The sequence below is a fragment of the Lycorma delicatula genome, chromosome 9, assembly GCF_047948215.1.
Source record: "Lycorma delicatula isolate Av1 chromosome 9, ASM4794821v1, whole genome shotgun sequence".
NCBI classification, from domain to species: Eukaryota; Metazoa; Arthropoda; class Insecta; order Hemiptera; family Fulgoridae; genus Lycorma; species Lycorma delicatula.
This window is the reverse complement of record NC_134463.1, coordinates 92257693-92271288: the sequence shown is the minus strand read 5'-3', so window position 1 is coordinate 92271288 and position 13596 is coordinate 92257693. Positions and strand designations below refer to the sequence as shown.

Genomic DNA, 13596 nt, shown 5'->3' with positions numbered 1-13596 from the left:
TCTGATGGAAATTCCCCATTTTCATAAATATTACACACCAGTTTGTATAATCTATCAATCGCTTCCTCACCTGCACTGCGCAGTAATTCTACAGGTATTCCGTCTATTCCAGGAGCCTTTCTGCCATTTAAATCTTTTAATGCTCTCTTAAATTCAGATCTCAGTATTGTTTCTCCCATTTCATCCTCCTCAACTTCCTCTTCTTCCTCTATAACACCATTTTCTAATTCATTTCCTCCGTATAACTCTTCAATATATTCCACCCATCTATCGACTTTACCTTTCGTATTATATATTGGTGTACCATCTTTGTTTAACACATTATTACATTTTAATTTATGTACCCCAAAATTTTCCTTAACTTTCCTGTATGCTCCGTCTATTTTACCAATGTTCATTTCTCTTTCCACTTCTGAACACTTTTCTTTAATCCACTCTTCTTTCACCAGTTTGCACTTCCTGTTTATAGCATTTCTTAATTGCCGATAGTTCCTTTTACTTTCTTCATCACTTATTATTGACATAAAAAATTGAATAAAACAGTTTCCAGAACCATATCTCCAGTAATTTTCATAATATCCAACTTAAAACAGACAATTTTGTTGTATAAAAACATGTTATATTACATTTTTAATACAAAAACTTTGTTAAATGGCTAATAAATATGTAAAGTTTATTATCAAAACAAAGAGAATTTAACTCTGATAAATTTGTAGTAAAATAGCACAATAATACAAAGTTCAAATTAACAAATACAAGTTCAAGACATTTGATTTTATTACTAATCTTTTATGTACAAAAACTTTTAAATGTTATCAACTACAGAGAATGAAGTTAGCATGCAATTGATAGATTTTTTAAAATTAAAAATGTAAAGTCAAAATCTGTTATATGCCCACAGTGTTTAAACATTTTTCTATAAATTTTCACTGTTAAGGGGCAATTGCAAAAGTTTTTAAATGACGAAAATAAACAGTTTTAGTTAGTTTTTATATTTGTACATTATAAAAATTGTACCAAATGTAAATTGTACATGTAAATAGTGTAATATTCATGTGGCCAGTTATCAGATATCTCCTGAACAATTGTCTCAAATAGGTTTGCTCCTGCTGTAAGTCGTTTACACCACATAAATTTGGCATAAACAACACAGATAAATATACAGATCTGTGAATCATTACCAAAACAGCCCCTAAAACTTGATTTAGCCACACCTCATATCCTCTCCACTCTATTGGTGTGTATGCCAGTTACCTGATCAATAAAATTTTGACTATAGTTAATTGTGTAGAAGGCAAATCCATGGTTAATACAACAAGCACTAAAACAGAACTGAATAATAGACTTAAGACTGAATCATTATCATTACTAAGGTTGACCAGTTACAACGCGTGGCAATGCGTGGACCTACTGTCAATGAATGACTAATGTAATTCATCTAATCGTGCCCCACAATTAGCATTAATAGTTCTTCAAGAAAAAACTGAACAAAATAATTTTTTACCACTAAATTTTGTAAAAAACTAAGAGCAAGAAAAGCATACATTCACCATACTATTCACTCCCTACTCAACTCCCAACCTAGCCTAACGTAACAAAGAATCTAGTCTATAGAAAAATGTTTAAGCATTATGGGCATATAACAGATTTTGACCAAATTTAATGAATGATAAATTTAAACAAATTTATAGTAAATTTTCAAAAATCATCTTGGAGTGTTCAATACACACTCCAAGATAAACACCATGTTGGCGTATTCTTCAGTTGTAAATAACAAAGGCATTGCTGCAGTTTGACACCAATTAAAACAAACAAATACACTGTACTGGCAACAATTCACATCAGTAACAGCACTCGCAATACACTGATGACATGACATAGAATGCATTGTTGGCTAGCTGATCCTTTTGTTACCAACTTAACAAAATCATAATTTCTCAAATTTTCAATTTGACAGTGAATTTGAGAAAGATACATAAACTTTTCCTAAACAACATTAGTACTGTAAGCAAACGTGCTTTATACATGTAATGCAGTCGTTTTCAACAGTAAGTATTAATCAGATTTCTTGAACTTTTATTTGTTTTTTATTGGACTATTTTACATCAATTTTCTCAGAATTAAATTTTCTTTGTCATGATAATAAACATATTTATTAGTTATTTAACCCTTCAATACGTTTGTGTCCTGCAGTGTGTCTGTATGCTATGTGCATGAATTATTTTCTTCTAAACTGGCTATTAGAAGAAAATAACAGTTATTTTCTTCTAATACTTGCAGAGTAATATTTTACAACTATTAAGTAATATTTTTTTTATTGTAACTTTTAGGATGCATCTTTAAAAGTACATTTATCAGCAGTATACATTTTTTGATTGTACAAAATAATATATTAAAATATAATTTAAAATTAGATTGTGTGTGATAAATCTTGAAGTAATTATCTGTTTCCTTTTTCCATTTTTGTAATAAACAACACATCTTTTCTGAGGCTTTGCTTTTTTACCTGATGGAGGAGTTTTCTCTGTAAGGTGTCTTTCAGTCAATCTAGATGGGGGTGGTGGGGTTGATGGACAACCGGGTTTTGGTGACATTTTATCTGACAATTTATCTTTCTCAAATAGTTCAGTAATGAGAGTTAACCAGAATGAAAATTGGTCCCCTGTAAGGTGAGTTTTTTTCCACATTATATAGGAACAAAAATGGTCACATTCAACTTTCTTTTAAACAACTTAATGTTCTACCTTGCCTCTCTTTTTCTCTCAATTGCATAACATTGGATCATTTGGTCTCTTAAATCTACACTCCCCCATATGTTGGTTACAGTCTAGAACAGTGGGTTTAATAACAGTTTTATTGGATTTCTTAGATGCTACCGTTTTCATCTCCACTGCATGATAAATGGAAATTAAAACTTCTAAACTTGAAATTAAACAGTTGATGTTTGTGAAGAAAGTTGGTCATACAAGAAAAAATCTATGAAAATATTCGTCAATCCTTGTAACACAATACTGTATTTATTAAAAAATTTCATTTAGTTAAGAATAAAATCAGTAGATAGCACTATATGACTGTATGTCATTGTACATTAATATAACAGAAAACACGGACCCAGTTGTATTCAACATGACGTTAATATAATGGCATAACACACTGAAGAGTTAACAAAGTTTTTGTATTAAAAATGTAATAAAACATGTTTTTAGACAACAATCTTTTGTTTTATGTTGTTTATTATGAAAATTACTGGAGATATGGTTCTGGAACCTATTTTATTCAATTTTTTGTGTCAGAAACCATAAGAAACCAAGTATGTCCCTTAATTTGGGTTCCTAGAATTTCAGTATAGTTTTATTGCACCTTTGCCCAGGAATCAGAATGAAATATTTCACTAATTAAACCAGACCCATGTTTATATGAACATTTCCATTATTTTCACTAGTGGAATGAGCTCAGAAAGCCTTGGTAACACTACATGAATCATTCTCTTTATAGATAACTTAATACATTAATTTGCTTGAAATCTTTTGCAAATAAGTGTACTAAACACTTATTGATAACTAATTAGAAAATTTGATGTGATTATGTTGGTGTATATTTGTAAGTATTTCTGATTTAATACTATAAATAGCCAACAGATATTTTTGTTATTACCTTTAATTTTATTATAGAATCTTACAATGTTAATTTAGTCCTTGCTAGTTTTTGTTAATCCACAAAGAATACACCTCATACTGTTTGTACTTTGTTTTCTTAATGTTCATACAGATTTTCTTCATATTAACTGTTTATTAATCTTTCTAACATAGTTATTTCAAATTCTGGTTTTAAAGAAAGCTGTTTTTATTGATAATTGTACATTCAGAGATGGATCAATCCATTTGAAGTGACCCAAGGGTGGTTGCTTTATCAATTCAAAAAAAGTTGAAACATCATCCTCATTCATCCTCTGAAGTATTATCTAAACGGTAGTTACCGGAGGCTAAACAGGAAAAAGAAAGAAGTTTACCTGTGGTGGCCATTTTTGTTACGATGTGCACACACATCTACTTTTGTGATTGTAGGGTTTACAGAAAAAATCAAAACTAAAAAACTATTGGTCCTAAAAGGATGAAACAAAAAGCAATTTATTCATATTTTCTCAATGTAAAAGATTGATCCAGTGGTTTGTTTACTTAGTTGAACATGAAAAACAGTGAAATTTCACTTTTGGTAATTTTTTTTCAAGAGGCAGGGATGGCATACACAGTGTGAATTATTTTTTTATGTTTAGTTAGGGTTATATGTTAGTAATTTTAGCATAAGTAATATTAATGGCAATTTACTTACCCCAAGAGTTTTGTGAATTTTTGAAAACTAATTTTATTAAAAAAATCAAATTTTGGCTTCAACTAACTCTGATGGAGGGGGGGGGGCTGGTGATAAAAATCTGAACACCTTACAGTGTTTTTGTAGATGTTTATGACAAATAAGAAGGTTTCTTGTGTATTGTACTAATAAAAAAGTTATAACCTCTCAAAAATCATGAAAACCTATTAAAGGCGAAATCATTTTGACTCGCTAAATAAGTGCACCAATATTGCTCCATCTTGGCACTTCAATATTTTTATACTTATTACTATAGTTGAAATAGACTTGTTTGAACCATTCAACTGTATTGTTCATGTTATAACAGGCACTTGAAGTCATTTCCAGTTGTCAGGAAAATTATGTTGCAACATGCTCATTTATGCTTGTTGCATCATTTAGCTTTGCAGTTACAGACTGGTCAGTCTGACATTAGTCAGTGACTTGTTCACATCTTTACAGAGTGTCTCAAATTTCATCCTTTGTTTGTAAGCGTATATTAAATAAATAAGTTTTACTTAATATTATATTTACAAGTTTGAAAATAAGTTAAATTTTTACATTATTTTCAAGTAATTTCACATAAAACAATGGAAGAACAATGTTCCATAGAAATTTATGTGAGTGAAGAGTGTCATAAAACAGTGTATGGTACGGTGTCAAAAGAACTAATTATAATTGGTGAATTTAATGATGAAAACCAAGAACTTATTTTTTTACGTGTTAATCTAGATGTCACCAGTATTTGTATAAATATCATGAAAAAATGTTTTTGTCAAAATTCAGTCACTTTTATGGACAGTTCTGTTGTGTCCCTTTGAGAACTCATAAAAAAGCAGTTAAGAAAAACTTAAGACAAATAAGATTAGAGTAAGCTCTTACAGAACACACTTTTCCAAATTTAAATTTAGTTCCTGAAAAGTCTCTGTGCTAACTGTTTCAAACGTATTTTTTCAAGAATGTAATAATTTTCAAAAGTGGTAGATAGTAGCCTTGAAAATGACGATGTGCAGGTTCATTTTTTCCACCCAGCTGGACCACGTACATCAGTTCAAAATTCACAATAAGACAAAGTGTGGATACCAATCTGCAAAGTCCTGAGAAAGTTGACACCACTTGAACTAACTACAGTTATGGGTCGTTCTCACACAATTTCAAGAGAATTATCAGAAGAAATATCACTTTGAGTTCTCAAAGGGTCACAATATAACTGTCAGAACTTTAGCAGAAACTAGAGGAATGGTGAATTTGTTGAGATACTTTACAGGGGGAAGTAACATCTTAGATAAATTAAATGAGATTTTATCTACATTCATTTTAGCACTCAGATTAATAGTAGAAGGAAGATTAAAGAAAAGCAAACCAACATAAATGGCATTTACAGACTTAGAAAAGGCATTTGATAACATAGACTGGAATAAAATGTTCAGCATTTTTAAAAATTTAGGGTTCAAGTATAGAGATAGAAAAACAACTGCTAATATTTACAGGAACCAAACTGCAACAGTAATAATCGAAGAGCATAAGAAAGAGGTCATGATAAAAAAGGGAGTCCAACAAGGATGTTCCCTATCACTGTTATTTTTTAATCTTTACACAGAACCAGCAGTTAATAATGTTAATGAACAATTTAGATCTGGAGTAACAGTGTAAGGTGAAAGATGCTGTGATTTGCTGATGGTGTAGTAATTCTAGCTGAGAGTAAAAACGATTTAGAAGAATCAGTTAATGGCATGGATGAAGTCCTACGCAAGAACTAACCACATGAAAATAAACAATATAAAAATAGGAAGAGAAGTGATTTTGGAGGTAGAAGAATTCTGTTATTTGGGAAGTAGAATTATTAAAGATGGACGAAGCAGGAGCGATATAAAAAGCCGAATAGCACAGGCAAAACAAGCTTTCAGTCAGAAATATAACTTGCTTACATCAAAAATTAATTTAAACATCAGGAAAACAGTTTTGAAAGTATATGTTTACAGTGTAGCTTTATATGGACGTGAAACTTGGACAATCAAAGTACCTGAGAAGAAAAGATTAGAACCTTTTGAAATGTGATGCTATAGGTGAATGTTAAAAATCAGTTGGATAGAGTGAGAAATGAAGATGTGTTGTGGTAAATTGATGAAGAAAGAAGCATTCGGAAAAATAAAGCTAAAAGAAGAGACAGACTTACAGGCCACGTCTTAAGGCATCCTGGAATAGTCGCTGTGATATTGGAGGGACAGGTAGATGGGAAAAATTGTGCAGGCAGGTAATATTTGGCAGATGTAAAACAAACTGTTAGAGATGTAGGATGTAGAGAGTATACCAAAATGAAGTGACTGGCACTAGATAGGGGATCTTGGAGAGCTGCATCAAACCAGTCAAATGATTGAAGACAAAAAAGTAAATACTAGGGCAGAATAAGTAAATGCTAAGTATTTACTAAATACTATAGTAAATAATGCCTAGTACTTATTCTGCTTAGGTCATCTGGAATTATATGGTAATTACTTAGTTGTGTGTGAATAAAGATTTTTAATTTGAAAAGTTAAACAAGTGCTTCATTTTTTTAGTCTGTATATAATGTTCTCGTGTTATATGTAGTTAACCATGGCTTTATACATGCAAATTTATAAAAGTTTTACAAAGAACAAAGAAAAATAGATAAGTGCAAAGAATTGCAATGAAAAAATCTTGCCATTTCTCTTTCAGTAGATGAGTTTTTCTCAGAAAATGATAACAGTAAGACAGCATTGTCACCAGGGGTAAAATGGATTTGTTCCTACATTTTGTTGGAGATCCAGGATTCCAGTCCAGCATAGCTGAAACATTAGAGTTCATCACGTTAAAATATAAGATTAAGTTATTTATAATTCATAATAATTCAACAAATGGATTCATTTTCCTAACACATGGGAAATAAATGGGGCTAAGGTTTTGTGGTAGGTTTTTGGATGGCGACTGTAGTAGGCGTATTAGAGTGTACTTTGAAGTACAGTTTAACTGTTCATCATTTTAACTTCCAAGCATTAAGACTTTTTTTTTATAGCCTCAAAAAAGTCTTTCATTACAGGATAATATTCCTTAGTCACATGATGTCTTGTGTAAAAAACTAATGATGAACAATCCCCAACATCCAACATTTTAGATGGTAAATGGTTGAGCTGATTGAGGAACATCGTCAGTTGAAGATTGACCACCACAAAACATTTTTTGATTGCACTGCCCATACATTTGAATATAGCATAAGTAAAGCCCATTCCCACCTGTTGTTTTTATCAGTTTAAATAAAGGATTTTTCTTATTTGTACAAACTCATTGCTTGTGAAATTCATTCATTGTGAGTTACATTTTATAAAAAAAATATGCTTTCAGATTTTTTACATTGTTGGATAAAATTATATATAATAAGGTAAATAAATTGTAATAGTATTAAAATTTTAATTGCTTTTATTAATTGTTAAAGCAGTAACAGCCTAAGGTATCTTAAATAACACATGACTTTTTTTGTATTTTAATGTATTTGTATCTGTTAAGTTATTTTACAAAATTTGTTTTCCTTAGTGTTAATTTACAGATATTGTTGACAAGACTGCTAGTTTTGTTGCTCGTAATGGACCAGAATTTGAATCACGTATTAGACAAAATGAACTGGGTAATCCAAAATTTAATTTTTTAAGTTTTGGTGATCCTTACCATGCTTATTATCAGCATAAAGTAAAGGAATTTCGTGAAGGAAAAGGTACAGTAAATTTTTATTTATTAATTATTGATATTGTACTTTTGAAGTTTATTATTCCTTTTTTTAATTATGAACAGTTAATTTTTACATATATATTGTGTGTGTGTGTGTGAGATATTCTATATTGCCATATAGATGGCCATACTGTGTCATAATATAATAATGGAATTTTAATAAAAATAAAGAAAAGATCAATTAATTTATCAAATCAGATAAATAGTTTTTCAACTCTTTAATAATCTCTCATGGTTTATTAAATCGTCTTGGGAGAATTAATTAATCATTTACTTATTAATCAAATTTTCTACATTTAATTTACCAAACATTTGGCACTGTTGGTATTAATACAATTGTATTAAATTTCCACTTACCAACAATTTAAAAAGTGTAAATCCTAGTACTTTTGCAGCTGTTTACTCCAACTTCAGGGATTTTCTAAAAGATTTTAATTTAAATTCAAATCAATAATCATTTTAAATTAAACTGTTATGTTTTTAATAGTTATGTTCTTAATTGTAAGATGTTTGCGACTTTTATAATAATCTTACAAACTTGACGTTACTGTCTTATTGATGTACGAATTGATTTTATTCTTGATGATTGACTATTATGAACATAGCAGTTTAATTTAAAAACGATTATTGATTTGAATTTAAATTAACATCTTTTAGAAAATCCCTGAAGATGGACTAACAACTCCGAAAGTACTAGGATTTACATTTTTTAAATTGTTAGTAACAGGAAATTATCATTTGACTGTTCAATTGATTATTTTTTTTTCTTATTAACTGTTATACACTACTTATTTTGTCAAATAATATTGTATCACAAAAGTTATAATTAATAATCAATCTAGTTACAAAAATCGCAATTCAAAAGTCCAAGTTTTTAGACTACTGGTGGTACATGGAGTTCTTATAATATACATATAATAACATAATATATTTTGTATTAGATATTCTATCATTTGTGCTGCGACTTAAGTAATTTTAATGAGTAGTGGGGCTTTATCTGTACAAATTTACATCTGTGTAGTCATGATTTTTATTTATTTGATTTAAAATGCATGTTGTTATTTATTATTGTCATTTATTAAGATACTTTATTAAAACTGTAATTTTGTATCTTTTATTCAATTCATCATATTGCCTGATATCGGTTGGCAAATTTATATTAGAACAGAAATCTATGGTATACAGCTTTGGTCTTATAACATTCCTGTTATATACTCAGCCATGTTGTCACCTAATATTTTTGCTAAACTGAGTCATTATGTTTAGAAGTAGAAACATTGTTCTGCATTTTATTGCAAGAATACAAGAATGCTGATCTTACTGATAGTATCAAATGCGTTGTATCATTCAGAATTGGATAATTGTAAGAATTATGTTCTAGGTCTGGCTTTTCACTTTCTGAATATATTACCTAATTTAGATTTTATTTCAAATATTTTTTGAAGATGAAAATCTTAGGAAAGAAGTTAAGTAGCATTGCATATTGTTTTTTAAACCAGTAACTACTTTAAACTTGACTAGTATCCAAAGTTGTAAACATACATGTAATATATGTTTTAATTAGGTAATGTTTCTGTTGCCAGAGCCCTGCAATCTTACGATTTATCCATTACACACTTTCTATTCAAAAAAAGATTTGAGAAAATCAACAAAAAATGTAAAAAGAAATCTTTGATGATTATTTCTTTTAGGTAATGATATAGCATGGTTTCTTTGTTCTAAGTTTTGTGTATTTGTGCTTTTAATTTTGCTTAGGTCAGGAGCCAGCTGTTCCGCAGCAGACAGGATTTCAACAGCAGAAAGTTGCACAAACAGCAAACCAGTTAAAACAGCAAGAATTTCTTAAACAAGTTGCTGAACAACCATTTATACCAAAGGATCCACCAGCCGAATTTGAATTTATTGCTGATCCACCTTCAATATCAGCACTTGACCTGTAAGTTTATTGTATTTATTTATTGTTATGTTCTTATTTTTATTCAGATCTTATGTAAACTGTTTAAATTTTCAAGTTTTTAGTATTCTATAAAAAATTTATCACTTTACTTCCTTATATGAAGTAAAGGAAGTATTGTGATCATGAAAATTTTGGTTTTCAGATTTCAACAGAAATAACCATTTTGATCATCCCTGAATCCATTTTAACTAGTTTCAGCATAACGTCTGTATGTATGTATTTCACATAATTTAAAAACGATTAGCCGTAGGATGGATAGGTTGGATTTAGTACTGTTATAACATCTAGTTTTGCACCTCCCTTTTTGATTGCAATTGACTGAATCAAAAGTGTCCAAAAAAGCCCAAAATAAAAAAAAAAATTAGATTTTGGAGTTTTTCTTAACTGCAGTAATAACCCTCATTGAGAGTTTTTCAAAGATATATCATAAGTGGTACTTATTTTATTGGTTCCAGACTTATAGTCAAATGAAATTTTAATTAATGAAATATTTGGATCTTAGAAGGGGAAGGCACATCGATTCAAATCAGACTTCATCTCCTTTTTTTTATTTAAATATATTGATTTATTAATAATTATTAACCGCTGATTGTAAAAAAAATTACAAAAAAAATTCAATAATAACAGTAAAAGAAAAATGTTGAAAAAATATCAGAAGTTATTAATGAAATAAAATTTAATGTATTTTTCATTTAAAAAAAATGTGTATCTGTAATTTAATAGGTGTACAAGAAAGTCATGTGGTGCCCACATCAGATTTTTTTACAGATAATTGCATAAGTAATGGCATTTTATGTTGTTATTTGTTGATAGGATTGAACTATAACAGTTACTGGAATTTTTATTTTTATTTTGGTTTTATACTTCACTGGATGGTTATTTATAGAAGTTTTAATGTTATGTTTATGATGGTTTTTCTCACAGTTGTTAATTTTTTCTCTGAGTTTACACATCTTACTGGGTGATTAATAGTTCTTTTGCAAAATGTTTACCATCTTAACACGTGTAAATAGAAATAGCATTTTACTATAATTGCATATTTTTTTTTTATCTGGCTCTACTGTAAGTATAATAATTTATGAATTGTTTTAAACTGTACTTTGTTAATGAGTTCAATACAGTTCTTCATGAAGTAATGAACATTTAGGGTGAACTGAACTCTGAAAATATATACTAATGTTAAATGAATTTTTATAAGTACAGAATTGTCTGTAACCTTTGTCTAAGAGAAAGAAGGTTGGATACACACCATACCTGAACTTATTTTGAAATAATTTGTTGTACTTTTGCAGAACCTAAACTATGTCAGCTGTACTGAATTACAGGTAGGAGAGTAATTCATTGATAAAATGTGAGTTGCTGTCTTATAAGCCAATGGAAGAAGGAGTGACATTTATCATATGTAGATGGGGTGTTAAATGTGGTGAAGAAACCATAGTTATTAGAAATTGGAAAAAATTTATTGAAAACTTCAAGGGTGAATTTGAAGAGGGATGCTTAAATAAATGATTAAAATCTCCTAATCATTTTCCTTCATGTTAATAATTGTGTGCACATTCAAATGCATTACTTGATGCTTCTGGCACTATCTTTAACTTGTAGCAGCTATAGGTAACCCTGTTCTCTACCAAATTTTTGTCGCTGTACATCCAAGTAAAGAATTAGATGCAGCAACAAAAATTAGCATTGTCTGTCCTGTTTTTCTCAGTTGATTTTCATAAGATTACTCTTTTCTTTTATTGCTTATGTAAGCATTCTTTACTCCTATGATTGAATGTATGTTTATCTGGTCGATGTAATATTTGTTGGAGTTAATTTGTAGATTCTTGTGTTGTGTACTAGTGTGCCTATTTTTATTATCACATATGATCTTGCGGCTAATCTACATTACAAAAGACAGAGTAATGTACTTTTAATCAAGCACAGATCCAATCTGACAGTGTAAAATACCTGTACTCTGAAATTATTCACTATAATACACTAAATTCAATATTTTTAATTTAAAATCACAGCTCCATCATTAACACATGGGACTTTTAAATTGAGTCAGTTACTCCAGATTTTGTCTGTAATTTTGAAACTAACCCAGCAATTGTTTGTTTTTTTTTTTGAAAACCAATATGTTATAGATGATGATTGATATAAGGTATTTTTTTATATTTTGTAAAATTTTTCATTTCTTAGTTCATCATTTATATTCAAATTTGATTGTGTTTTATTTGATTTCATTCTACTTTACAACTGATTTCTGCCATAAATCATTATGCAAAAAAATCAAGATTTAGCTGTATTTTTAACATCTTTAAATATGCTTAGTAAAGGTTAAAAGTTTAGATTGAGTTGTAATTAAAACATAAAATAATTTATTTTAATTACAAACTCCATAGTTTAAAAAAAATTAATTATATTTGTTCTTCTGTGTGTGTTATTTTTATAGAGATATTGTTAAACTAACTGCTCAGTTTGTTGCATAATTATATTTTTTCTTCTCTGTTTTTTTTTTTTATAGAGATATTGTTAAATTAACTGCTCAGTTTGTTGCTCGTAATGGCCGACAATTTTTAACAAATTTGATGAATCGAGAACAGCGTAATTATCAGTTTGATTTTTTACGTCCACAACATTCTCTCTTTCAATATTTTACAAAATTACTGGAACAGTATACAAAGGTGAGTAATAATTATAACATTGTAGGGTTTTTTTAGGCTGATTGGCATGTCTAATGTTATCTTATTGTTCCTTATTCCCTATCTGTTTTTGAAGACATTGAATTAGTCCAGATTGAGGCCTTCAAAGAGTTAACATGTTCACCTAGAACTTAAATTACATCATTTCAAGTTAGCATTGCACTGGGATTTTAGTAGTAGAATTTTTGCATGTTCATCATTCACCAGTTATAGAATTTTTCCAACTTCTTCATTTTTGCATCCGGCAAAATTAGGTTCAAGAACCTTTTATTCCTTTAAACAGTTGAAAAAGATTTTTCTCACTCACTTTTGTACATCATCATGCCTTTATTCTTCTGACAAAGAATGCAGCGCAAACAGGGAAGTGATATTTTTCTTGCTTAACTCTTTCTTTTTAATGAATTGTCTTCCTTAACAAAATCATGTAGAAATTCTTACAGTGTCTAAGTTATCATGAATCTGTTACTTGAAAATTAATTATGATTCATACAGAAATTGAATTATGTCTTTGAAGATATGGGTAGACACAGCATTGTCGGTAACAAGACAGGAATGCAGTAGTAGAGTGAGGTTTGAGTGATGGTATCAGTAGTCTGGCCATATATTGTCCTTATGTACCCTATTCTTATTTCATACAGAAAATCATCTTGTAAATTCAAAATACAATTCTAGACTAGGTATATCTTAATGTTTATTGTTTTGCAATTAATTACGTTTAAGTTACACTGTCTAATATAAAAATGCATTAATACAATTTTATTTATGCTTTTTAAATAATATTGTTCATTGGATGTAGTAATTCATTTTTTTAAAAGAGCTTCCAATTTTATCATGAACGAAAAGATTATAATGAAGTGAAAAGAA

General features: G+C 29.2%; 1 protein-coding gene across 2 annotated transcripts in view; it reads left to right on the top strand.

Annotated features, from left to right (window-relative positions):
• Sf3a1 (splicing factor 3a subunit 1) overlaps positions 1 to 13596 on the top strand; it is a 39869-nt gene that overhangs the window by 1939 nt on the left and 24334 nt on the right. For both annotated transcript variants that reach the window (XM_075374445.1, XM_075374444.1), the window contains exons 2-4: positions 7910 to 8074; positions 9844 to 10024; positions 12555 to 12714. In XM_075374445.1, coding sequence (XP_075230560.1) covers positions 7910 to 8074; positions 9844 to 10024; positions 12555 to 12714 — 506 coding nt within the window. The remainder of the gene's footprint in view (positions 1 to 7909; positions 8075 to 9843; positions 10025 to 12554; positions 12715 to 13596) is intronic.